Below are 25,642 nucleotides of genomic sequence, written 5' to 3'. Positions count from 1 at the left end.
CTTCCATAGTAGGAAAAAATATACTATGGAAGTCAATGGGGTCCATTAATAGTCTGGTTACCGACGTTCTTCAAAATATCTTCCTTTGTTATATTTGTTGTTTGAAAAGAATACAATAACGTTTCATGTCTTAAAATACAAAACAATAGGCAGACAAAAGACTGTCTAAAAATGAAAAATATTATAAAGTCTTGCCTTGCCTCTTGTCAATCATTAGTGGAAGATGTCCATATATGGTTACTCTCAAAAGGAACTTGATGCTAAATAACTTTGGCACAAGTTATGGAAAAAGTAACTGGGAAATTGGCTGAATAAATAAGATTAATTCTGAGAAAAGGTCTAGAATAATTCCTTTGCTATAAGTGTGGCTAACTTTAGTGGGGCACTGTACAGATCAAATCCAGGTTGAAAGAAACAGTGGTTTTAGAATAGATATTCTATGATCATTTTAAAAAATAAAAATCTTTAAGTCTTAACTTAAGGCCCATTCACACCAAGAAGGATAACTATATCAAATAGTATATTCCTGATAACATTCTTTTGCACATGCTGTGGGTGTATTCTGATTGGCTGACAATGCTTCAACAGCTGAAAAAAATCGTTCTGACATTTATTCCAATAATAGGGCTTCCCTATTCTCATAGCATTAAAACAATTAAAACAGCCTTAAGTTTGAATGGAAAAACTAAACAGATGTCCACAAATGTGATTTTCTCTCAGTCCAACTAGTAGTATGCTATACTCGCTAAACACATATTTTTTTTAAATATAAAGAATGACTTACAAATCTAAATTATAATTGTTAAAGGGATAGTTCACCAATAATTCTGACAAAATATCTTATTTTGTGTTCTCCAGAAGAAAGTCAGTCATACAGGTTTGAAATGACATGAGGGTGAGTGAATGATGACAATTTTCATTTTTGGATGAACCATCCCTTTAACTAGCTTCAATCTTTGTTGCCGAAAAGTGATTAAATTCAAACAAAATATCTAAATAAAATTCATGTGTTCAAGTTTCATTTATTGCAGTTGATGGGTACAACATTATGTAAACGTTTCAAACTAAATATCAATTCTTCCAACCAAAACCATAGGGGGGTTTTGTCACTCTCTTCAGTTCTCAATTCCACAGAACCACCCTGAATGAGGGACATTAGTACAAAAATGGCCATCAATGGGGATGATTATATCAGAAAACAGCCCACAAAGCTTGTTTAACAGTATCTGATAGAGCCAATGCTACTGGTAATATGGTCTATATCGTGACTGGTCAGGGTGGTGAGGCCCTGGCATCTGTCCCTGTGGTGGTGGCCCCTGCATACGGGGCGGATGGGGTCCACGTGAATTGGGCCACATCCCTGGGCTCATGCCACCTGGTTGGGTAAAAGGTGGGCTAAGAGTGCCTTGGTCCTGAGGCATTGAGTTTGGGTTGTAGTGGGGAATCGGACCCGGTGGAGGGTGATTCATGTAGGGTGGCATCTGGCTGATGATGTGTCCAGGTGGAGGGGGTGTTGACATTGGAGGTGCCTGGTTGTAAACCATGTGAGGTGTGGCCGAGCCTTGCGGCGGGTGCTGCATGGGGATGCTGAGAGGGGGGGGTGGGGGCGGCGGAGGCCTGTAATGTGGTTGTTGTGGTGGAGGCATTATGTGATGCGGGTGGGAAACCACTGGTTGGCTGGAGTAATCACCAGGAAGATGGTGCGGAGGCGGGCCGGGAGGTGTCTGTGGGTGAGGCTCACGGGGAGAGCGGCCCAAGCTCCCCGAATCATCATGAATGGGCACTGTGATGAGGTTGCTATGCTTCCGTGTGGTCACCGTGGCAATCCGGAAGGTCTCCGGGGGGAGGGGCCGTGGGGAAGGCCCCAGATCAGAGGGTGAGGATGGAGGTGGATGGTTGTAGGTATCGTGGCCTTGCAGTGGGGAAGGAATGAGAGGGTGTGATTTAGACAGGTGAGGAGGTGGAGGCAAACGGAAGCGGTCTGGTGGGTCGGAGGTCAGCGTCGGGTGTGGCGGATCCTGGCGAGAGCTTCCGGTCTTGCTGGCCCTTATGTGGCGATGGTTGATGTGGGCCTGCAGGTCTCGCTGTGAGAGGTAGGTGCGCTTGCAGCTTTGCACGAAGCTGCACATGAAGAGGGAGCCACGCTGGCACTGCTCGATGCGCTGGACAGGGTCTGTGCAGCTGTAGAGGGACAAACTGAACTTAGGATTTAGTAGGGGAAGTGGAGTCTTATACACAAACTAATAAGGCCTGTTCCCACCAACAACTATAACTATAAATGATTTTTGTTTCGTCAAAACGATTTATGCTGATATTGTCTAAAAATCCTATTATGACCAAAAGTAATTGAATGCTAAAATAATGGCCTGTAAAAATCTCAGTAATGGTAAATGTCATGACATCCTCCCTGGAAATTTTGATCTAAAAATGTATTACATTATATATTATATACATAACTACATAACATCAGTTTTTTGATAATCCAGGGAATTAAAAATAAATGCACTTTGTAAAATGTAAACAAAAAAATAACATGTTTGGCATCAGTACAAAAACAGATGCTTCACATTATGTAATAAACTGTAATAAAGTAGACTGGATGAGCCACATTTAAAGCTGTTGTAATGTAGTCGATATAGACACCTGTGACTGCATATCATTTCAATTCTATATCAATATACATGACAAGGATGTACTAAAAATGGAAAGGTTTTTCCTTCATGTTTTCACGTAGCTAGGTGACAATGTTGTCAAAACCATCCTCATTCACATTGATCAGCAAAAACGACTAAAAACACTAAATTATGATTAGTAATTGGCGATGTCACTTCATAAAGAAACACTATGTGTCTATAGACTGAACACGAAATACGCATGAGCATGCTGCCAGCATTTTCAAAAATTCACATTCACAGAGATTGTTTTCAAAAACTTCTAAAGTTTCCCAAAATGCCGTTGTCGTGTAAATGAACGGTCAAAAACGCATAAAAACGCTTTTAAACAGCCCTAAAGACGCAAGTGGTGCTCCACAACTAAATTGCTCTCAATATTATCAATTAACACTGGAAACTAAAAATATTGTGATTGTGAAAAATTATGATAGATCAATAATATAAATTAAGATGTATATTCAGTCTCGAATGAAAGTCTGTTTTTTTTTTCTATTTTCCTGGTCACAAAGTGAACATCTGACCACATTAAGTATAGAAATAGATACTCTTTATAGCTTAACTCCCAAAACAACACTGGCTGTTTAAGACAAGCATGTGCTTCTGAACCACATAAAGTCAGCTGACACACGGAACACACAAAATGTTCCCGATTTGCTTGCACCCTTCAGAAAACATTAGAGTACACTACAAACTTTATATACTAGGGATGGACACAGTGTGTTTTTTAAAGCATGACTTGAATCACAAACATACTAAGAACAAGATAAAATCCCCTTAAACAAACTCACCCAGGACACATCTTGTCGCATTTCTTCTCATATTGTAATGCACAATCATAGCAGAACACATGCTTACAGGGAATCTGAGGGAAAAAAAAAAAAACATGTCAAAACAAGATCTCCAGCAGTATAAAGTATGTTTTAGGGACATATTTCTTACCATTCGCCCATAGATCTTTATGGGCAGGCCACACTTGTCACAAAAATGAACTGGAGTGTCATCTTTTACTCCTACCATGTTGAGCTGAGAAAATAAGCAGATCACTCACTTATATTAAATATTTTATTAAATATTGTTTGAAATTTGTTCATAATAATTGATGAGAAATGTATAACCTTATAATCCCAAAAGATTGGCTGAGGGAATCTGCGCTGGTTTCCATAAGCATCTCCAGATTTACACTCAGATCTTTCCTCTTGTTTATAGCTGAAAGGCTCTGAAGAGCACAATTAAGTTTATAAGTAACGAAAAACATAAATATATTCATAAACAAGTCATTACTACTGTTTTATTTAGACTGAGCAAAATTCAGATCTATCGGTGTATCCGACTCAAATCCAGTAAGCCGTTTATAGTCCAAAAAGCCAAAAACACACAAACAGGGATGCACCGTATGAGAATTCTGACTGATGCGATAAGCCGATAATTATTTTCATGTTATAACTAATATCTGATAAATGACAAAAATAAAATTTCATATTATTAAGTATAAACAAATGAAAAACAAAACACAAAAAACTAAAATAATAAATAATTTTAAATGCTACAAGTGAATAATTGTAGTTCACTTAGTGAGACTTTACCTTCTTCACTTTTTGAGGGAAGTCTAGTGGTGGGACGCTGAGGTCGGGCGGGCGGCTTGCCTCTTACCGTCTGTTTAGACAATAACTTGATTGGGATCTGTCTGCGAACATCAAGACCTCCAAGGGATCCTGAACCATCAGTTCCTTGAAGGTCATCTGAGGAAACATAGACAAGACATCATCATTAATAAGAAATCCACACCAACAAGCACAATACTAAAACTGAAACATTATTCATCTCAAATTAATCACATAATATTATTATCATTAAAAATGAACATTTCATAAAAGTAGGAAATGAACAAATTAAGGAATAGAGACCTGTCTTATCCAAAAAGTGCTCAATAAAAAAAACGGGAGAGGAAATTAAGTATTAATTATTAAACTACAACCATAGTGGGGCAGGTTTCGCTTATACGCAACTTTACATAGTAGCTAATGAGTAGAACTGTGTTCTAAAAAAAAGATATTTGGTTGTCTAATGTGAATGTCTCCTTCGTTTATTTAAATCTGGCACTTGCTGGACCCGCGCGCAGCACTAGTTGGTCATGTCAGCGGCTAGCTGGATACATCCATTAATGCATTTATTGCCAATATACAACAACGTATAAATAGCACCAGGGCTCGCTTGTTTACTAGCAGGTGGTTACCTTCCACTGGAAAGCATGTTGGCTATTTAAAACGTAAAGCTGCAGCAGAAAAACACTTCGTTACATTAGCTTGTAGCTCACCATTTTGGTCCATGACTTGACGCTGTTCATACATATTGCGAATCTGCGATGATGAGGTGGTGGGAGTGGCTTCGTGTGGTTTGGAGTTCAACGTTGCGCACAATTTACGCATATGATGTTTTGCATCATGTGTCGAGTTTTTGTTATACATCATCGATTGACATATGCAACCACCAAAAGTATATAGGATATAGGATACAGACCAAAGAAAACACTGAAACATACACTTCAACATAATAAATAAACCACATGAATACAACAATATAAACATTAACAATAATTATTACATTTACAAAGAATTTAAAATTTCATTTTTAACATAAAACCCACCAAAAATGTAATATTTTTTACATCAAAATTAAAATCAAACTATATTATATTGTAGGCACATTATATTATACATTCTAGGAGAACCCGTTAAAATTGAACCATATTGAAGCAGTGCAAGAATGTGGTTTCAGATAAACATAAAGAAGAAAAAAACTCAGAAACACATTGTGGCTTAGACAGTTGTATTGTTGAAGACGAATAAATAGCTTCTGAAGACAGGTTTAAATATGACTCATACACGCATGCAAATGTTCTTAGCAGAAAAATTTGCACAACAAGAAAAAAAAAATTATATTCTTGGTATGCAACCTTCCAACTCAATCATTTCCGGCCAGCTTTCATATTTATTAGTTTCCCTGTCATTCTTCAAGTGCTGAAAAATACAGAAAAGGGAGACGCATACATTAACCATTTTCAATGCATAAACTTAAGCACATAAATGGGCGAATTTGGGTTAAAAATGGGGTTACCTTCTCAAAGGAGACATGGGTTAAGGTTTTCTTCCCTCCCACAAAGATCCAGTTATCTCTGAATTTTATTTTGGAAATATATGAACTGCCAAGATCTGCAATAAGTTCCCTTGCTTCATCATTAAGTCTATAATAAAGAAAGCATAAAAATCATGACATGAGACAACACCATCATAAGATGTGAATGTAGTATATGATGAAACTAAAAAAAAAAAGAAACTTACTTTGTGGCTGGATCATCAAAAGAGGCTATCAACACAAGAGAACCATCCTCAATTGACTTCAGAAACTCTATCAACTCCTCAACCTCTGTCAACAGCAAAATATTTATGTATTACACATATGAAAAAAGTATTTATAATGCAAAAATATCGAACAACGTGGTGTAATGAAGTGAAGACACAACATACTTCCGTTCCACATATTGAAGATGCCAGTCTTGACGTGTTCACCTGTTTTTTCTGAAATTTTAATGAATAAGAAAGAAAACCTATTACACTCTGGCAAGAAATGAATGTGAACCCCTAATTAACTGGTTTTCTGCAGTAAAATAGCATAAAATGCATTCTTGGTTGAGAAACACCCCAACCCAAGCGCTCTCTGATAACGTGATTATTGCGTAACTCCAAATCTTCTTTCCGTCATCGTATAAAGCCCTGGCAATTTGATTGGCAGGATCATTGAACCGATCATAATTACTCCCAATCGATCGAGTCCAGACCGAACTTCTCGACTAAAAACATTTGTGGGCGAGGTTCGGGCTGGCATCCAGGCTAGCAAAAAACCAGTTAATTCAAAGGGGTTCACATACTTTTTCTTGCCACAAAATATTTCAAAATATTAATACTAAATACAAAACTTGGTGCCATTTTTTTTAAAAGGCCTCGACTTACTTACCATTCATAACAGCGATATTAATTCCTGGCCAATTACCACGCGTGTCTTTCTGTATTATCCTAAAACAAAATGCAGAACTGGTTTAAATTCTGTCAAATAGCACTTATGGTGTTGATTTAATCAGTCAGTAAAAGTATATTTACATTTTTCCCTCAAAGCATATTTGTGGACCAATGATGTTTGTTGCACCGCTGTAAATCTTAAAGGCAAAATCTTTTCCAGGACATGGTTTTGGGAGGCCACATTTGCTTTTAGGACCTGATAAAACATAGATGTAAATATTTACCCTTTAAGTATTTTTTTACACTGTACCAGACCAGATTATTCGGAAATTGCTTACCATCGTTTTTGTGATCATCAGGTTTCCACGGGCTATAAACTCCTCCCCCCACTGACCTTTCTGGGTTAGAGAAAAATATAAAACATACATTGTTCATCCTATGTATTAGTAGGATTTTTAAAGAAGCTAAATTAATAAATTAAATATTTTGTTTAAAAAAATCTATAGATTAAAATAAAATAGTCTTTAACTCACCCACTAAATTTGATACAGTTAATTCAGGATTCATCTGCAGGAGCTTGAGGACAAAGCTTATGGATATTATGAGGGCAGCCACCATGAAAATAAATTTCAATTTTTCTGTGAAAACAATTGTGATTATAATATATACAATTCTCATTTTACCATAATTTCCATCTTTGTTCGTAGATTTAATGTTTGTACAGCATCCTTTCAAAAAGTGGAACAAAAGTTTAAAAATGTACTGTCTCCTCTCCACCAGTAAGCTGGTGTTTGGTGGGCGTTCTGGTGCAACATGGCTGCCGTTAGCATCATCCAGGTGGATGCGCACAGTGGTGGTGGTTGAGGAGATTCCCCCTTCCATGTAAAGCGCTTTGAGTACCCAGAAAAGCGCTATACAAATGTAACAAATTATTATTATTATTTTTACTGATACTTTTCTGATGGTAATGGTCATTAGTGCCTGAGACCCTATTGGTAGATTAAGTCTCGTAGACCACCTTGGATCGCTAACAAAACAGCAGTTCTCATGTCAAAACCTGTTTGACCACTTTAAGCAGACATGCCATGTTTTTATCAGCAGGAACAAAATTCAAAATTCAACCTAATTTCAATTTGGTTGGTTTTCATTGAAGAACATTCGGCTACTCAAAAACGTTAAAGGCTGAGAATAAAGTGATCTATGCCAAGTAAGGAAACATTTTCATTCACAGTCACTTTTCAAATGTAGCTGCTACTGCTTCTGCATTGTGACAGAAAATAATGTGACCAGGAAACACTGCACTGCACGAGACATCTAGAATGTCTTCAAAAACATAACTTACTTTTGCCTCTCTGTCTCCTGTGTACCACAAGGGGACCAACTAGAAGTACAAATGTCAACATTAACATGAAACATAAGAGAAAGAGAGAAAGAGCGAAGAGAAGCAAAACCAACCTCTTCTAACGTATATCATGATGACTGAAATGTTCGGCTGTGCAGATCCAGTAAGTGAAGGTGTAGAAGAGGTTATTCAGCACACCACATTAGCAATCTATCAATTGATCACTTTCTATAAAAAATATATATATATATATATATATTTAGAATTAAATATAAAAAATATATCTTGTCCTTGGACTGCGGATGTAATTTAATAAAGTTGATCTAGACTTCAGACTAGCCTATGTGTAAGGCTGACTAATGGCAGTGCAAAGTGCATTTAACCCATATTTCTGTCCAACTTGATTAACTCGTTCTTTAGAATTATGGCTAAAACGCTTTGAATCCAGTTTGTCAACTTTAATGTCAATAATGACGTCTGCCGTCGTTACGACTATTTCCTTTTAAATAGACGGAGACCTATTAAAATAAACACATAGGCTAGAGAGATAGGCAAATATTTTTAAAAAGTAGTATAAAGCAAGCAATCTATCCTACTTATTTAGAAGAAAGATTCCCCTCGTGGGTCCATGCATTTTTCATTCCGTTGTAAGAAGAAGAGGGAATTAGTGTGCCAAAAAGAAGACTATTGGCCATTTGTGGACACCGTAGTCTCGTTGGCGTGGCCGTTCAGCGAGTACGCACTACGCCACCGAACCGCTAGATGGTGGTGTCGAGTCGACTACAGGAGCACTAGCACATATATATATTATTTTTCTTGAGTATTAATTTATAGATCGGATACATCGGAGCTTTTATAAGCTGTACGAAATAGTTTCAATTGAACTTTAGAATCTGGAAGTCACATTGTAAAAAAAATGTTTTATAGCTCCACTTTTTTTTTAAAGACTTGATGGATTTGCAAACCAAAATGAATGCAAAATGAATTTGGCCAATGAAATTTTTATATAATATAATTCTTTGTATGAGTTCTTAACCGCATATTTGACTCATAAACTCGCTCTTAATGTTGCACGTCTCCAACTCTCCTGAGCTATTTCACTCATGGCTCTATGTTTATTTTAAAGTCCCCTGTGGTGAAAATCAAGTTTTTAATGTTGTTTATATGTCTATATGGTGTTTGTAGACTAGAGCTTTTAAGACAAAACGTGCAATTCTGCTGGACCAGATCATGCGGATGTTTTTATTTTATTTTTTATTATCATTATTAACAACCACATGAAATACAAAGAACAGAACAAACACCAGAGGAGACAAAAAGAAAGGGAAACAAATTAACAATAGTAAAAAATAATGCAAGAGAGGATAATCACATACACTTAAAGGAGATACAAACAATGGCACTTTAAAATAATAAAATGTTACACAATTTTAGAAGGGGATTTTAAAGAAAGCACAACAAGACAATTTTTTCCTAGCTTTGGACTTCTCAGAAATAGAAAGCGTTTGAAGGTGATAAGAAAGACTTTGAATAATGGCTAGATCATGCGGATGTGTTTTTAGCTTTTAGCCGGTTTTAGCTAAATGACGTCATAAAGATGCGCCATGCTCCTGTATCTGATCTGCATCTGATGTGAGTCGTCTGAAAAAAGGTTTGCGGCTCTTGTCGTTTAAAAAAGTTTTTAAACCACAATTTAGTAGTTTGTACAATAACTGTGATATGAATTAATAAACACTGAACATTATTGAGGTTTATTTTTATCAGTAAAGTGCATAGGCACAATAGGTGTAAAGGTTTTTACTGTCTATTGGTGCGTCTCTATCCTGCATTAGCTTATCATAAACGTGAGTCAAGTCACTGACAAGTAACAGTTAGTGATTAACATGACAAATTGCTCAAACCCACAGAAAAACTCTTGTTGAAGCGACTGAGATCTACATGGCACACTATTATAATGATGGCGCTCATTAAAGAGGAGAGTGAAGATATAAAGATTGAAGAAACACTCCGAGTGAAAGAAGAAGATGATACAGAGGAAACAGGTTGGTTTTATTGTCATATCTGAAAAAACTGAACTCAGAATCTGTCTTGTAAACTCAACTTTGTTTCCAAACAATAAGATTGAAACACATTAGTGTGGCTGTGGGAGAGACATCTATATAATGAAATGTGGAAATGCAGTGATTGCTGTTTTTATGTTTTTCAAGGTCTCAAACCTTCCGTCAAAACAGCTTTATAAAAAATGTATTCAGTGATTTATATTACAAACTGCTTTCATATTTGAATTATTATCGTAATCAAAAACACCCTGAATTGTAGTGCAAATTATTTTACCATTTACTGCATTTTGTTATTGTTCCACATCAGAGAAACATCAGTAGGCTGTAACAGTTATGGTCAGAATTGTCCACGTTCGTGATTGCATCATGATTTGGATCAGCCTAGTTCAACCTAGCAAAGACAAAATAGGCTACAGAATATTTCGTTCTGTATTTACAGGTGCAATATTTGAAATATTCTTATTTTTTTATTACAATTATATATGAATTTGTCAAAACCAATAGACTTTCAAACATAAAAATGATTAATATGTATTCATGTCAAAATTACATATAACCATATTTTCCTATTCCATTTTGCTTGGAAATGCTTCCAACCCACTTGCTTGTCACGTGAAAAATATGCGTCGGTTCTGTTTCTATGCACACGTTTTCGCCGCAGCTTGTTAACCTTAATCAAGCTCTATCTAACCTGTTAACCTGTTAGCTAAACCATGCTAACGTTTGTCAACAAATGCCAGCATAATTCTCAAGCTATTCGAATGTTGTGGTCGATGTCTTCGAAAGATCCAATAGCTTGTTGGTTTTGATGGCAAAATGGCATTAACTTGTCTTTTTTTTGCGTTAGACCCGATGACACTGAAAGAGGAGGGTCAAGAACTGAATGAAATAGAAGAGAAATATCAATATGAGAAGCATGATGTCACAAATAGAGAAAAATCCATACAGACTAAAACGAGTTCCTCACGAAAAAGAGCTCAGAAGATGGGCACTGGGAGCTTCTTCACCTGCTTTCAGTGTGGAAAGAGTTTCAAACAACATGACAGCCTTCGAGCCCACATGGGAATTCACAATGGAGAGATGCTTTTCACCTGCCAACAGTGTGGAAAGAGTTTCAATCACAAATATGACCTTGGACTCCACATGAGAATTCACAATGGAGAGAAGCCTTACAAATGCGAACAGTGTGAGAAAAGTTTCACTTACAAAGGAGGCCTTAATTCCCACATGAGAACCCACACTAGAGAGAAGCCGTTCGCATGTGACCAGTGTGGAAAGAGTTTTTCACAGAAGCACGTCCTTAATTCCCACATGAGCACTCACACTAGAGAGAAGCCTTTCGCATGTGGTCAGTGTGGAAAGGCTTTCAAACTTAAAGTGAGCCTCAAAAACCACATGAGGATTCACACAGGAGACAACCGTTTTACATGTAATCATTGTGAAAAGAGTTTCTGCAATAAAGATAGCCTCACGAGGCACATGACACTTCACACTGGAGAGAAGCCTTACAAATGCAAAGAGTGCGGCAAAAGTTTCACACAGAAAGCACTCCTTGTTTCTCACATGAGAAGACACACTGGAGAAAGCCCGTTCACCTGCGAACAGTGTGGGAAGAGCTTCGCACGAAAAGGAATTCTGCAGATTCACATGAGAATTCACACTGGAGAAACACCATTCTCATGTGATCAGTGTGGGAAGAGTTTCAATCATAAATCATCGCTTGATTCACACATGAGAATTCACACTGGTGAAACGGCATTCAAATGTGATCAGTGTGGAAAGAGTTTCAATAATAAATCAACTCTTAATGCGCACATGAGAGTTCACACTGGAGAGAAGCCTTACACTTGCGAACTGTGTGGGAAGAGCTTCACACAAAAAGGAAATCTTAAGAATCACATGACCGTTCACACAGGAGAGAAGCCGTTCGTATGTGTTGAGTGTGGGAAATGTTTTAGACGTTACTACGGCCTTAATTTACATATGAAGATTCACTCAGGAGAGCAGTGTCCTCATTGTAGAAAGAGATTCCCAGACAAGAAATGCCTTGACAAACACAGAAAAGTTCACACTGGTGAGAAGACTTTCAGATGCTGTCACTGTGGAAAGAGTTTCAACCAGAACACACGCCTTCAGGTTCATATGAGAGTTCACACTGGAGAGAAAAGTTTCACATATGGAGACCTGAAGCGTCATTTGCAAACTCGTTCTAAAAAGAAATCGCAGGGCTTTGAATGTGACAAGTCTATAAAAGTCTACAAAAGTCTGAAGTCTTCAAAAATAATGAGCGGTTTCAAAAATCATCTGCGCATCCACTCTGAAGAAAGGCAATTTGAATGTGATAAGTGTGATAAAAAATGTAATTTTCCATCACACTTACGGATACATCTGAAAAGTCATGCGGATATCAGACGTTATTTTTGTTCTTTGTGTGGAAAGAGATTTAAATGGCTTGGTCATTTAAAATGGCACCAGAAAACACGTATCTGTGTGAAAATAAGGCTACGGTCGCGTAACAGCTGAATTAGGGACTGATATCATGAATACAAGAGAATATCGGGTACATCGATACAAGAGAATAGAAAAAAATATATATATTAAAAATGTATTTGCAATAAAAAGTAATATATCTCTAGATCAAAAGACTTTACAGATGTGTGCATTATGTCCTGTACAACTGTATGAATACAAATATGTATTTACGAAGTATCTATATTGCCTAACTCAGATGGCAAACATGTAATAAGAGTCCTGAATTATATAAAAACTGGCAGTAATTGCTTGCAATTTAAAGGGATACTTCAGGATTTAGCATTAATGCTTGTATTAGTAGAAAACCTGTAGTATTTTCGAATTACCGTGCTTTCCATCCTCATATCCCCCTCAGACGAGAGATTTATGTATTTTATGTCTGGAAAAAAAATCCTCCAATGACGGAAAAAAGCCTCTGCTCCACTAAGCTGTATTTTAGTCTGTTAAACTAACCTGAGCATCGATTTCATGGATTTAACGTAATCTACTAGAGTTAGTAATTTCTGAGTAAGTTTAAATGTAACAATTTATTAACATTCAGGAAATGTATCATGCCAATTCAACCAATCAATTCAAAGATAATCATTGCAAAACACCAAATGCTTAGAAATACAGAGTAAAAAATACATAATGCTGAGTGTCAGGAGTACATCTGGGACTGATCTGACTACAAATCATGCCTTGAGCCTCTTCCAATTGTAAGGGTTGGTTCAGACCCAGGTCCAGATATGATGAAAGAAGACCAGGAGTCGTGAATTTCAATCAAAAAAAGTAAAATTTACTGAAGAATAGTTTGCAGTTAAATTGGTAGAGCCAGAGTCAAAGTCTCACGAAGAGGTCGCAAGCTAACTCTACCATACACAAAAATAGTACACCAGTTATACCATTTCCAAGGGCATACATTCCATAAAGATTCACTTCTGATTGGCTAAGAGAACATAAAGTCTAAACAATTATACGCTTATGAATAGATATAGGAGTGTGTTGACATCAATCAAGATTATTGTCTTCTTCAGGCTTACCCTCATTCGTTTATTAGCTTCAGACATACAAAGAGCCTGTATTGACGGTCCTCGCCCAGGGCCACAGAAGATTAGTCACAGACACCATCATACATTTAGAAAGATACTAGCAGAAAGGCATACAACAAAAGTATACAACAAAATCACTTGTTGCATTTAGGAATGATTCTATAACTTGATTAGTGCATATAGAAATAATTGCATAACTTGATTAGTTCTTGTTAGGAAAAAGGATATATTTAAATTGAAGAGGCAAGGGATTTTGACCCCCAACCCTTCACAATATTTCTTAACATACTCAGACATATCTCTAAACTATTAAAGCCTTTTGTCATCTTTTGGTTTACTTCTGTGGGGATGAGACCAGCCGCAAAGACATTTCGAATGACACCAAACATGTATTTGTATGATAATTTGTTTGAAAACTGTGTTTGATAGTTGTTCACGTTATATCGATTTTTGGCATAGGAGATGAAGAGATGGGGAAGAGGGGGTGAAGGGAAAGAGATGTAGATTAAGACAATACTAAGGTGATCAACACCTGCGTTAGGTTTAGTAATGAGACACGTGTGTGCCATTAGGGATATGTCCAGGCAATGAGTTATGGGAAATGTGGTTGTGAGGGAATCATGATAGTCTGATGTGGAGTGCTGGTGACCGTTGCAGCATCAGTGTACACAATCTTATACACACATCTCTGGCCCTCAAAAATTCGAAATATATATTTTATTAGCATTTTTTTTTTTTTTACTATTAAATGAGCCCAAAAAATAAGTAAATGTCAAGTTAGAGCTATAATCTTAAGTTAGACCAACTTGTAGATAACGCACTGAGGCATTTAGCTATTTAAAACAAAGTTTGTCGGCCCTGCTTTAGCCAATTTTGTGAGTAACAAAAAAAATGTGGGTTTCTGTATGTATATTTTAATATTCTGAAGAAAACGGTATATAGGTTTATTTATGGAAAATGTTTTTTTGTTTAGAAGTTGACGCATATATTATGTGAATTTTCAGATAATACCCTCTAGTTAATAGAAAAAGTGTTAAGTACTCCCTGAGCAGCACTCAAACGATCCCGACGCTCTCGTAGTTCTTTGCGCTTTCTGCTGACATCAGTCTCCTCAGACAGGAGCTCTCTCACATTTGCCCCATCCAGTAAAGTCAACATGTCAGTAGACAGGTGATGAGCAGTCTGCTTCAACATGAAAAACAAGATCATCATGGGCAGTTGGTCAGCCATTCGCTGCACCACAATCTGAAAGAAAACAGAGATACTAAGTTACTTCCACCTACACAGCACTGCTATATGTTTCTCAAAACTAAGAAGACATACCTCATAATACGCCTCCAGCATTTTACTGTACTTGCATTTTTTGTCAAAGCCAGGTAACTGATCTTCTGAAAACTTCTCATTCGTAATCTCATTCAAGAACTTTAAGTAGATGGGATCTTGAGAGTAGACCATGTTTTCCATTTCAAACTGCTCTGAGATCCTCTGCTCCGTCTTTTTTTGCTGGGTTAACTGAATGTTGTGGATTTTGTCCTGTGGGCAAAATGAAAAAGTAGAGAGAAAAGAGAACTTGAATGAATGGATTAAGAAAAATTAGTTTTTCCACCAATTAGGAGCAATAGTTACCTTAGCTATCTTTTGAAGGACAGAGTAGTTCCTGAAACACTGACTCACCACGTCAGTCAAATGTGTGATGATGATGTCTTCAGGAGAAAAACATCAAGTGAAGAAGACAAAAAGCCACATTTATTAATAGCATTAAATTGGTCATCTAATCTTTGGATTTATAATGGAGGCTCTGAACAATAACCGTTAAGTCTTTTGTGATGGTACCTTTGATGGCACTGAGTAATTCAACAGCTGGCTTCTTAAGGTTGGCCACATGTTTTTGCAGAAGCGACTCAAACAATTTGTAGTTACTGAATCCGAGCAGTTGCCTCCCTCTCTTAGTCTGGCTCAACTCTTTTGAATTGCTGACTTGTTTGGAAACAAAATGGATTTCTTTATGAAATTTACTGACTTTTTCATTTTAATTAGAACTCTTAAGAAAACAACAACAGTAAATTCATAGGTGTAGCATGTTTTAAATACTGACAGGTTGTTTTTGTGCTGTTAAGATGATCATTCCACTTCTTGAATTGAGCCCGAAGCTGGACGAACAAGTTTTCCTTACTCATATCTTCCCCTGATGATAAGGAGTCGATTTGCTCACCGAATCTTTTTAGGATCTGTGAAGAATTTTTTATTTTTTAGTTTCATTAGCCTTTTACAATATCATCCAAAAGTGAATCTTCTGAGTAGGTAAAAGAGAGAACATTTTCATGGGCTGTTCACACAAGACAATTTAAACAGAATGAACCTTGCTTTTCAAACATTTACTTCTTTTAACTTGACGTTAAGGTAATTGCGAAATATTACTCACAATTCTGATTAAATTTTATCTAAGAATTGTGAGTTTGTTATTCTGACTTTTTTTTTGCAAACACACAAAAAAAATGTATCGCAATTGTGATTTTTTTCCCCTGTATTCTATGTTCTTTATCTTTTTAAAGGGCTGCTAATTTTATGGATGAAAGGATCTCTCTGTTTCACAAAATGGAAATTAAGAATTGTTTACATTCCATTTCATAGGGTTTCGAGCAGCAGTTTTTGAACCCCTAATCATAATTCTCCTAAGCAAGAAGATGTGATGATTGAGGTCCTACTTCAACGAGGAACTGTTTAGCTGCCTCAAGATCTTCTGGTGGTCCAGTCTCGTAGTCCTTAAGCTCATTCTTCACGTCCCACAACCTTTCTTCAATCCTCTGATTGAGCTTTGGCAGTGATTTCTGACAAAGATAAAAACTATTTGGTTCTAGTTTCTCACAAACCACAAATGCAGTTCACCAAATTTAGGACTTTTAGTTTTGAGACATTTAAAAACTTACTTTGATATGATCAACAAGATTCTGAGTCAGCTTTACAGCAAGACATTTAATAGTGGCTTTATCCTCATGCAAGAGATCTCTGTAGAAAAAGAGAAGGCACTTAGTTTAGATGGGGCTTTAGCTCATATGGCCTACTGTTGCTTCACGAAAAAAATAATAAAGGATAAAGTGAACATCACAAAAATCTAACAATAGTACATTTTTAGGTTTTGGGGGAGTTACAATCTGAACAACTAGCTTTGCCTCGTCACATAAAGGTGAAATATACCTTAATACGGTCTTAAGTGTTTGCAAGGCTACTTTCTGTGATACATTTTTTTTTTTTTTGCATGTAGTTTATGCCATATGTCAAACTTTTTTTCAAGAATATTAATAAGCAGCGAAGCAAAGATTAAAAAAAAAAAGAAATAATACTAAAAGTTTATGCCAAACTACTTCTAAAAGTTTAATTATATTCTTTTCAGTCTGTAACCTGAAATAGTCATGGTTTTGGAAGAAATCTCTCTCCATTTGTGTCGCCTCCTCCAGAGGAATGTTCTCATCGATCTGCCGTTGTCCTCTACACTTCACCATGGTGTAACCTTTGCGGAGAGGAATCTCTTTGTTGTGGACAATTTTCAGTATGTTCTCCTCTGTTCCCTTGTCTATGAGATCTGGCTTGGTCAAAATAGCTGTGAGAATGAAAATATGTTTTTGTATTAAGTGAAGTCCTCAAATCCTCAAAGATATTGGATGTTTTTAGATGATGTGCAGATCATCTGCTTCATTACCGACAGTTCTTCTGCCCTTAGGATCTACTTCTTGTGCCATTTTTAATGCCTCTGTTGTTGCAATGTCAATGTTACAAGGGACCACCACCAGGTTTATAGTCTCTTGCTTCTCAATAAATTTCATAATCAGATCTTTTATCTGTAAGACATGAAGACGTAGCTTTAAAACTGGATGTCATGGTACAAAAATGTGGTGTGCAAAATCAGATTATGCTGCTCACCCGATCTCCAATATCTTGGGGTTGTCCTTTTACTGGGACTCTTGCAATTCCAGGTAGATCGATCAGTGTGAGGTCACACACATCTGGTGACATGACCTCTAAAGTGATAAGGTCGTCACATATTCCTACCCCACTTCCTGCCAGCTCATTCTGGGCTGTAACAACACACACGCTGAAAAATTACCGTCTCGGTTACGAATGTAACCCTAATTCCCTGAGTAGGGAACGGAGACGTTCCGCCTATCAGCTTCGATCAAAAACGAGCCAATTTGCATAGCATATCTCCGCCTCACCTTGTGAGTATATAATGAGGACGCTGGCAGCAAAACAGACATGTTTCTTCGCTGAGGAGCCAAGACTGAGGTCAGAGGATCACCGCGGCACATCAAAAAGTGGCAGGAAGACGGAACTCCGTTCCCTACTCAGGGAACGAGGGTTACATTCGTAACCGAGACGTTGCCTCGGCCATGTGGAATAAGTCCGAAACTTTTGAGTTGTTATTACGAGAACATGGGTGCTTTTTACAAGTTGGAATCTCATAATAATGGTAATTACGACATGGCGTGCATGCACCTATAGAACACCCTGATATTCATATATCAGGGTGTTACTAAAGTATGCAATATGAGTTCTTATGTGCAGTTATATGATGAACTGAAATAATACATTTAGTTGACTGAATCAGCATCCGAGACAACAGCCATCAATTTTTAAGACAAAACTAAATTTTATATTTATTTACTGATTGGGATTTTGATCTCTATAAAATGTTCTAGTAACTCTGAAAAGAAAGGAGTTTTCCTGCAGATTTACTTACCTTCTGTAACATGTTTTTCTACTAATGAAGGATCTCTAAATTCAAATTTCTTCAAATCATATGTTGAATGTGCTATCTTTCCATTTGCCAATTTGCTGGATTTAATAGGACCTGCAAAATTTCATAATTTTAATAAAATAATAATATAAAAACAAGTTAAGAACCCAAAAAGACTCGCAAAAATGTATAAACCTGCAACAAATTGCAAATCCTCAGATTCAGTTCTCTTCTTTCTGTAGGATATAACAGCCTTCCACTTGACTCCACTATTAACCTTCTTCAGCCTCAGCTCTAGTGGACATCTGGTGACAATTCCTATTGCAAACACAGTTCAGTTAGCAACCAAGAAAACTGACAGTGGAAAAATGTTGTAAAACAGTGCATGTGCTGACAAAAAGTAGTCATTCTTTAATTCTTTACCACACCATGGTCGATAACGATAGCGTTAAAGATACTGTTCTAAAAAATATTGTATGTAAATGAATAGCAGAATCTAAACCACAACTATATAACGGCACAGAAAAAATATATTGTTGAAATAACATTCAGAATGTTTTTCCTGTTGATAAAAATCAGAATCCATTCTAGACATTTTTGTCTTTTTCAGTTTTTTTTTTTTATCACTTTGCCTGTTAATGCCAACTGCATAAACTATGGCACAGGTGTGTATTTTTATTGGATTTTTACTTTTTCACCCCCATTTCCTTTAAAAAAAATCTATTTTGCACTATTTACACAAAATAGTTCCTCTCAGCTAGCCTGGATGCCAGCCCGAACCCCGCCCACAACATTTTTTTGGTCGGGAAGTTCTTTAAGAGCTTTAAGAATAATATATTGTGTAAATCGTAGACACCCCTCCCAACTGTTGTTTGCTCAGACAAGTATTCTTAGTGTTTATCAAGTGAATCAACTTCAAATTGCTCTATTTTTGTACAGCTCTGTAAAAAAGTTACTTCCCCAGTACTTTTGCAATCTTCTTACTTTTAATGATGATTTTCACCAGTATCCGATTAGTAGTTGTTTTATTAGGCCTCCTTATTCTAGTACGACTCAAACAGAGTTTAGTGTATTATACAGAGGGTCAAAGGTATGGAACAGTCTTCCCACATCACTCATTGAGGTTTCTAAAGAGCAGTTTAAACAGAGAGTAAAATTGTTGCTCCTAAATTGTCTAAATTTTCCATATGAGTTTGTGCTCTAAATGCAATTGTAAATTGTTTTATATAAATATAAATATTTTTATATAATAGAAAGTTATTAATTTGTTAAATAAAATTGTTTCTATGGAAATTGGCACTTATTAAGCCCCTTGAGGGTTTTTCGGCAATTGTCCATCACATCTTTTTGTGAAACACATTACACTGTTTTTAATCTTTTTGTTGTGAAAAAAATAAAAAGATGTCATAGGTATTCTGTCAGATACCTTTACTTGTACACTGAAACAACCGGCTTGCCGGCTTGAGTGTGGACGTGGAGGTTTGTGACTAGGATGTGACGCAGTATAGATGTGAGAAAATCATTGCATGCATGTAAAAGAAGGCAGGCTGATGAGACAATTCAAGTTGGATTTGACCGTTTTACAAACATTTTTGACTTGACTTTGAAATTTGAGGTTGTTGTCAAAAATAATTTCAAGATATTTGGTCTCTTTTACTTTTTGAATAATTTCATTGTTTATGCTTACTTCAAAGGTGCTGTCTAAAGGTCTTGTTTTAATTGAGAAACAGACAGCAATGGTTTTCTTCACGTTTAAGGTTAGGTGAGACGACTCGAACCATTTATAAATGTCTTCTAGGGCAAGTGTCAACTGCTGCACTGCCAGAGCTGAGGTTTTAGAAGACTGTATCATCTGCATACAGCTGGCATTTGGCTCCTTGACAGCTATCATTGTGTACATTGTGAACAACAATGGCCCCAGTACTGATCCTTGAGGAACCCCCAAGTTGTTAGGGCAAATAGCTGACATCCTTCCCCATTAACCTTAACGCACTGTTGACAGATCATGACTATAGGTGAGAGTAGGCACATAGATTGACCGGTAAATCGAGAGCTTCACCTTGCAGTTCGGCTCCTTCTTCACCTCGACAGACTGGTACATCGACCGCATTACTGTAGAAGCTGCACCCATCCGCCTGTCAATCTTAATAGCTTACGGCCATACAACTTTGAGCACGCCTGATCTCGTCTGATCTCAGAAGCTAAGCAGGGTCGGGGCTGTTAGTTCTGGGATGGGATACCGCCTGGGAATACCAGGTGCTGTAAGCTTGATCCTAGGAGCTACAGTATGTTGTCCGGGGCTATATCCCCCTGGTAGGGTCTACCAAGGCAAACAGGTCCAAGGTGACGGTTCAGACTAGGGTGGTTCACATACCCTTTAGTTTGGAAGGAAAACCAAGGGCCGAGACATCGCACGGCATGTCGCAGCCGGGGGCCCTGGAGCTGGCCGGGCTCAGACCGAAGGAGGGACATGGTCACCACCTGAGGGAGGGACCATAAGGAGCCGGATTTCATTAGAAATAAGTTTAATAACTTTTTTTGTTTCACTTTTTTCCACTTTCTTAACTGCAATAATCTGCCAAGGGTCTTCTTTAAAATAAGACCAAACTTAAGTCTGTGCTCCCAAGCTTAACATTTTTATGACATGTATGTTTTCGTCCACCATCAACCTATGTAACTTTTTTTCTATTTTGTAAAAGCCAACTACATGATTTTGGCACGGCTGCATATTTTTATTGGAATTTACTATTTCAGCCCAATTTCCTTTGAAAAATCTACTTCGCACAAGGTACACGGAAAAAAAAAACCTCCTCTCAGCGTCTTTTGGACAAAAATGTCCCCATTGAAATGCATTAAACCTGCAATGTTTATTCTCGGGGCCATTTGACTATAAAATATTGAAATATTTGTTAAAAGGATTTCATTATGTTGTTAAGGCTTGAAAATGTAAAGTTTTACTTTTTTTTTTTTTTACCAGACGGTGCCATTTTCTCAGATTTGCAAATAACAAATCCAACCACTGTGTGCACCAGTGGAGTTTTGCTGGCATCCTATGGGAATGGGATTCTTTGAGATATCAACCTCAAATTTGTTTAGATTTATGGCTTTTATTTTCTAGTTTTTAATTATATATATATATATATATATATATAAAATTAAAAACTAGAAAATAATATATATATATATATATATATATATATATATATATATATATATATATATATATATGTAAAATTATTTTTATAAACTTACACCAAATATTTTTATTTATTTATTTATTTTTTCTTTAAGCAATAATCTGCCAATGGTCTTCTTTATAATGAGACCAAACTTAAGTCTGTGCTCCCAAGCTTATAATTTATTTCTAATTAAATCTAATTTAAGTAGTTTGTTGCTGGCAGACTAACTTTCTGCTGTGACATGCAGATGGTCAATTTGAATTCATGGATCCATCCTACCTTTCAGGCTGGAAGTGCAATTAAGCAAAACTGGAGAGGTGTAGGCTACCTAAAATGTCCATTTTGTTTATATGAATTTCCAATAGCAAAGGAGAGTAAACCAGTCCTCACCACTTCCTCTTGGTAACGCAACTCCAGACAGCGCTTCCAACACAGAGCTTTTTCCAGAACTCTGGTCTCCGATCACTGCAATAGTCGCTAATGCCACGTCCTTGTGAACGCCAACTGACCGCAGAGTGTCAATCAGATCGATGTACGGACGAATGCTCTTCTCTAAATGACTGTGAACTGCTCCCTTCATTTGCTGACTGTAAAGATAAAAACGTACATTTGTATATAAACAAATCTCATTATTGCACAGTTTTTTAGGAATTAATTCAGCTTAATGCTACAGGTTTTCTTTCTTCAAAAATCACATGGTAACATATTGTTTCTAATATATTGGAAATAATCTTATTGTGGTCGTCTGAGGGCACTCTGAGAAGCCTATCTGAATTTGTGTCTTGTAATATAATAACTTTCTATTCATACAGTGGAGGCATATAGCGTAATTTAAATTTATTGAAATTAATAAGGCATCTTTGAGTAAACTTCGAGTATCATTTGAGTATCTGTTTGCCGGACCGAATGTCCTCGTTTTTGGTAATCAAAATATGGTCAACCTACCATAACATATTCATAACAGCGCTATCTTTGCAATTTTTAACAGGAATAATTGATGCTGTGAGGGACATATCCCTGAAGAGGGTTTTATTATTTAATGTGTTTTTGGACTGTTCTGAATTGTCTTGAAACACTGCAAAAATATATTTCAGAACATAAAACTCCAGAAAAAAAATGAGCTATGTAAAATCTTAAGTGATGCAAGTAGACCACTCAAGTGACCTGCCCTAATAAACTCACATTACAATGTACATTTTTCTTTTCCTATTTTACATCTAGATGACAAGAAATTAACATGGCCAATAAAAGCATGTACAAATATTTCTACATTAAAAAAAATCCATTTACTAAATAATTCAGTTTAAAAATAGGCAAATAAAATATACTAACCTTTCATTTTGAGAATTGTCACTATCTTCATCATCATCATCATCATAAGCATTTCTTAGAAGTGGAGATAGCTTTGGAGAAGTTAAGGTTGAATTAAACATTTTCTCGACAAAAAATGAATTATTTAAAAAAATCGGTTCTGAGAAAAGATAGTGTGCTTAGATTTAGATGCCTCTTGTAAATTGTATAATTTATTTTTCAGCCAAATGGAGCGTTTGAGGTGATGCTGAAGAGAAATGAAAATGAGTTTTAATCTATATGGCAGACTAAATTTATAGTGAAACACACCCATGTTAAAAATGCAACCAGGTAGAACATGTGAAAGACAAGTGTAAGACTGGAAAAACTGGAAGAACTGAACTTTGTGCATGACAGTTTTGTGTTGTGAACATCTTGAATTCAAAGAGAATCTTTCTTTCTTTCTTTCTTTCTTTCTTTCTAACTAATCCATCTTTTTTTCTTTCTAATCTTTCTTTCTTTCTAACTAATCTAGCTGTCTTTCTTTCTAAGTAATCGATCTATCTTTCTTTCTGACTAATATTTTTTCTTTCTAACTGTCTTTCTTTCTAAGTAATCAATCTATCTTTCTTTCTAACTAATCTTTCTTTCTTTCTAACTAATCTAGCTTTCTTTCTTTCTAATTTATCTTTTCTTTCTAATTAATCTATCTTTTTTTCTTCCTAACTAATCTATCTTTCTTCTTTCTAACAAATATATCTTTCTTTCTAACTATCATCTATCTATCTATCTATCTATCTATCTATCTATCTATCTATCTATCTATCTATCTATCTATCTATCTATCTATCTATCTATCATCTATCTATCTATCTCATCTTTCTTTCCAGCTAATCTATCTTTCTTTCTTTCTAACTAATCTATCTTTTTTCTATCTTTCTGTCTAACTCATCTTTCTTTCTTTCTAACTAATCTTTCTTTCTTTCTAACTAATCTTTCTTTCTTTCTAACTAACCTTATTTTCATTGAAAATAATCTTTCTATCTATCTATCTATCTATCTATTATTTATCTATCTTTCTACCTAATCTTTCCTTTCTTTCAATCGTTTTATTTTTTCTAACTATTCTTTCTTTCTAATCCATCTATCAAACTTCAAACTACTTTAAACTTCTTCAAACTCTCTGGTCCGGCTTTCTCAAGCCAACTTAAAGTTTGTCTCATCAAACTTTTTTTTCTAGTTAATGTTGATGCGCAGAGATCAAGGTCAAAGTAACGATGAGTGAGAGAGACAAAAATGTGTAAGGTAGCTTTCAACTTAGGAGTAACTACTCTTTACATTTCTTGAATAGATTTCCCAACACTGCTCACCGCTTCCTCTAACGCAACTCCAGACAGCGCTTCCAACACAGAGCTTTTCCCAGAACTTTGGTCTCCGATCACTGCAATAATCGGTAATGCCACGTCCTTGTGAACACCAACTGACCGCAGAGTGTCAATCAGATCAATGTACGGACGAATGCTCTTCTCTAAATGACTGTGAACTGCTCCCTTCCTTTTCTCACTATAAAGTTAAAAATGTTTGTTTAAAAAAAAAACTTTAAACTCACTTTTTTATCTTATTCAGTTTATGTACTTTCATGTAGCGTACATGCTTTCCATTTTATTCGTTTTAATAATTTTTTTGATTAAATCTTTATATTTATTATTTATGACTTTTATTTGTATGATACAATGGTTTGATTTTAAAATGTTTTTTTAATTTTCAATATTATACAAATGTAAAGAACTTTAAATATGATTTTATAAAGAATATGGTAATACTTCACAACAAGGTTTCATTAGCTAGCATGACCTAAGAATGACCTAAGAAGTTCTACATTAATTCATGTTAATTTCAACATTTACTAATGTTATTAAAAATCTAAATCGTGAACTGACATTTTATTTACTAATGTTAATAAGGATTAATAAATACTGTAACAAATGCATTCCTCATTGCTAGTTAATGTTAATAGATTAACTACTAACAAATGAGACCTTATTGTAAAGTGTTACCTATCAATTTTCCAATTTTTTGTACATAAGAAATAAATAAGGCCTATAAAAGCATAAAATATATATTTCTAAACACATTTACAATGAACTAAAAAATAGATTAGTAACAAGCAAATTACATTTTTGACTAACCTTTCGGTTTGAAAGCTATCACTGTCTTCATCATCATCAGTTCTTTGATCTGGAGAAGAGAATAAAGAAATTACGCGTGAACTGTTCATTTTATAGAAAAACAAAAGAGGAAAAAACAAAGTTAGTTCTGAGAATAGTTAATGTCCTTGTTATTGGATAACTCTAAATTTAGGTGTTATGATACAGCAAAGGAGGAAGCAGGATCCAAATGCAAGCAAACACAAAGGTATAATTAAATGAACAGGAAAATCACAGAAACTCAGGACAGGGACAAGGCTACAAGCAACATAACAGGTACAAGAACTCACAAAGACTGGACTGAAACACATACAGGGACAAACGATCTAGATAGGCTAACAAGGGGGTGTGTTGGGAAACACCTGTAGACTAGACAGACAGGGAACCACTAAACATGACAAGAAAAAACATGACAAGAATGTATAGTGTGTAAGAATGAAAGCAGAAACAGAATAATGTAAGACATTTTCATACATTTTGAAAATTGTTTTCATTCCTTGCCAGTCGTATTTTTCGCCTTTTTTGGCTTGCTTAGTTAGGGACTTTTAATGGGCCTTTATATTTGCCAAATATATATACGGCTG

The 25,642-nt window shown here is 36.0% G+C and overlaps 4 protein-coding genes and 1 pseudogene across 12 annotated transcripts; 2 read left to right on the top strand and 3 right to left on the bottom strand.

The window, feature by feature from the left end:
• Positions 1-993: 993 nt before the first annotated feature.
• On the bottom strand, positions 994-5,375 carry LOC120469121 (E3 ubiquitin-protein ligase Hakai). 2 transcript variants are annotated; one of them, XM_039657877.2, is made up of 6 exons: positions 4,987-5,375; positions 4,256-4,411; positions 3,788-3,888; positions 3,612-3,695; positions 3,461-3,534; positions 994-2,196 (listed from the first exon to the last, which is right to left on the bottom strand). In XM_039657877.2, exons 1-6 carry the CDS (start codon positions 5,255-5,257, stop codon positions 1,242-1,244), a joined length of 1,641 nt encoding a protein of 546 aa, XP_039513811.2. In that variant the 5' UTR covers positions 5,258-5,375; the 3' UTR covers positions 994-1,241. The 2 variants fall into 2 exon arrangements, with proteins under 2 accessions (XP_039513811.2, XP_088983507.1); XM_089127381.1 differs by having other exon boundaries at positions 994-2,181.
• A 106-nt stretch (positions 5,376-5,481) lies between these two features.
• Positions 5,482-8,771, bottom strand: LOC120469138 (protein FAM3C). Of its 6 annotated transcripts, none has more exons than XM_039657902.2 (11): positions 8,624-8,771; positions 8,141-8,255; positions 8,028-8,066; positions 7,219-7,323; positions 7,024-7,083; positions 6,827-6,941; positions 6,684-6,742; positions 6,197-6,247; positions 6,011-6,095; positions 5,787-5,913; positions 5,482-5,689 (listed from the first exon to the last, which is right to left on the bottom strand). In XM_039657902.2, exons 2-11 carry the CDS (start codon positions 8,157-8,159, stop codon positions 5,606-5,608), a joined length of 744 nt encoding a protein of 247 aa, XP_039513836.2. In that variant the 5' UTR covers positions 8,160-8,255; positions 8,624-8,771; the 3' UTR covers positions 5,482-5,605. The 6 variants fall into 6 exon arrangements, with proteins under 6 accessions (XP_039513836.2, XP_039513837.2, XP_039513839.2 ...); XM_039657903.2 differs by having other exon boundaries at positions 8,141-8,177; positions 8,624-8,758; XM_039657905.2 differs by lacking the exon at positions 8,028-8,066.
• An 820-nt stretch (positions 8,772-9,591) lies between these two features.
• On the top strand, positions 9,592-12,722 carry LOC120469119 (uncharacterized). Of its 2 annotated transcripts, none has more exons than XM_039657872.2 (3): positions 9,592-9,678; positions 9,935-10,069; positions 10,935-12,722. In XM_039657872.2, the coding sequence occupies exons 2-3, from the start codon at positions 9,982-9,984 to the stop codon at positions 12,608-12,610; spliced, it is 1,764 nt and encodes a 587-aa protein (XP_039513806.2). In that variant the 5' UTR covers positions 9,592-9,678; positions 9,935-9,981; the 3' UTR covers positions 12,611-12,722. The 2 variants fall into 2 exon arrangements, with proteins under 2 accessions (XP_039513806.2, XP_039513808.2); XM_039657874.2 differs by having other exon boundaries at positions 9,617-9,659.
• Positions 12,723-13,375: 653 nt separating this feature from the next.
• Positions 13,376-22,172, bottom strand: LOC120469148 (interferon-induced GTP-binding protein Mx3). 2 transcript variants are annotated; one of them, XM_089127379.1, is made up of 13 exons: positions 21,952-22,172; positions 18,578-18,700; positions 18,386-18,496; positions 17,569-17,723; positions 17,348-17,486; positions 17,050-17,248; positions 16,578-16,656; positions 16,356-16,478; positions 15,746-15,878; positions 15,484-15,627; positions 15,277-15,353; positions 14,974-15,183; positions 13,376-14,895 (listed from the first exon to the last, which is right to left on the bottom strand). In XM_089127379.1, the coding sequence occupies exons 1-13, from the start codon at positions 22,139-22,141 to the stop codon at positions 14,665-14,667; spliced, it is 1,914 nt and encodes a 637-aa protein (XP_088983505.1). In that variant the 5' UTR covers positions 22,142-22,172; the 3' UTR covers positions 13,376-14,664. The 2 variants fall into 2 exon arrangements, with proteins under 2 accessions (XP_088983505.1, XP_088983506.1); XM_089127380.1 differs by lacking the exon at positions 21,952-22,172 and adding an exon at positions 20,757-20,864.
• On the top strand, positions 20,533-20,650 carry LOC120469284 (5S ribosomal RNA; annotated as a pseudogene).
• Positions 22,173-25,642: the final 3,470 nt, after the last annotated feature.

The sequence above is a fragment of the Pimephales promelas genome, chromosome 25 (assembly GCF_988280905.1).
Source record: "Pimephales promelas chromosome 25, fPimPro1.hap1.1, whole genome shotgun sequence".
In the NCBI taxonomy this organism is placed as follows: Eukaryota; Metazoa; Chordata; class Actinopteri; order Cypriniformes; family Leuciscidae; genus Pimephales; species Pimephales promelas.
This window is presented reverse-complemented; position numbering and strand designations above follow the sequence as displayed.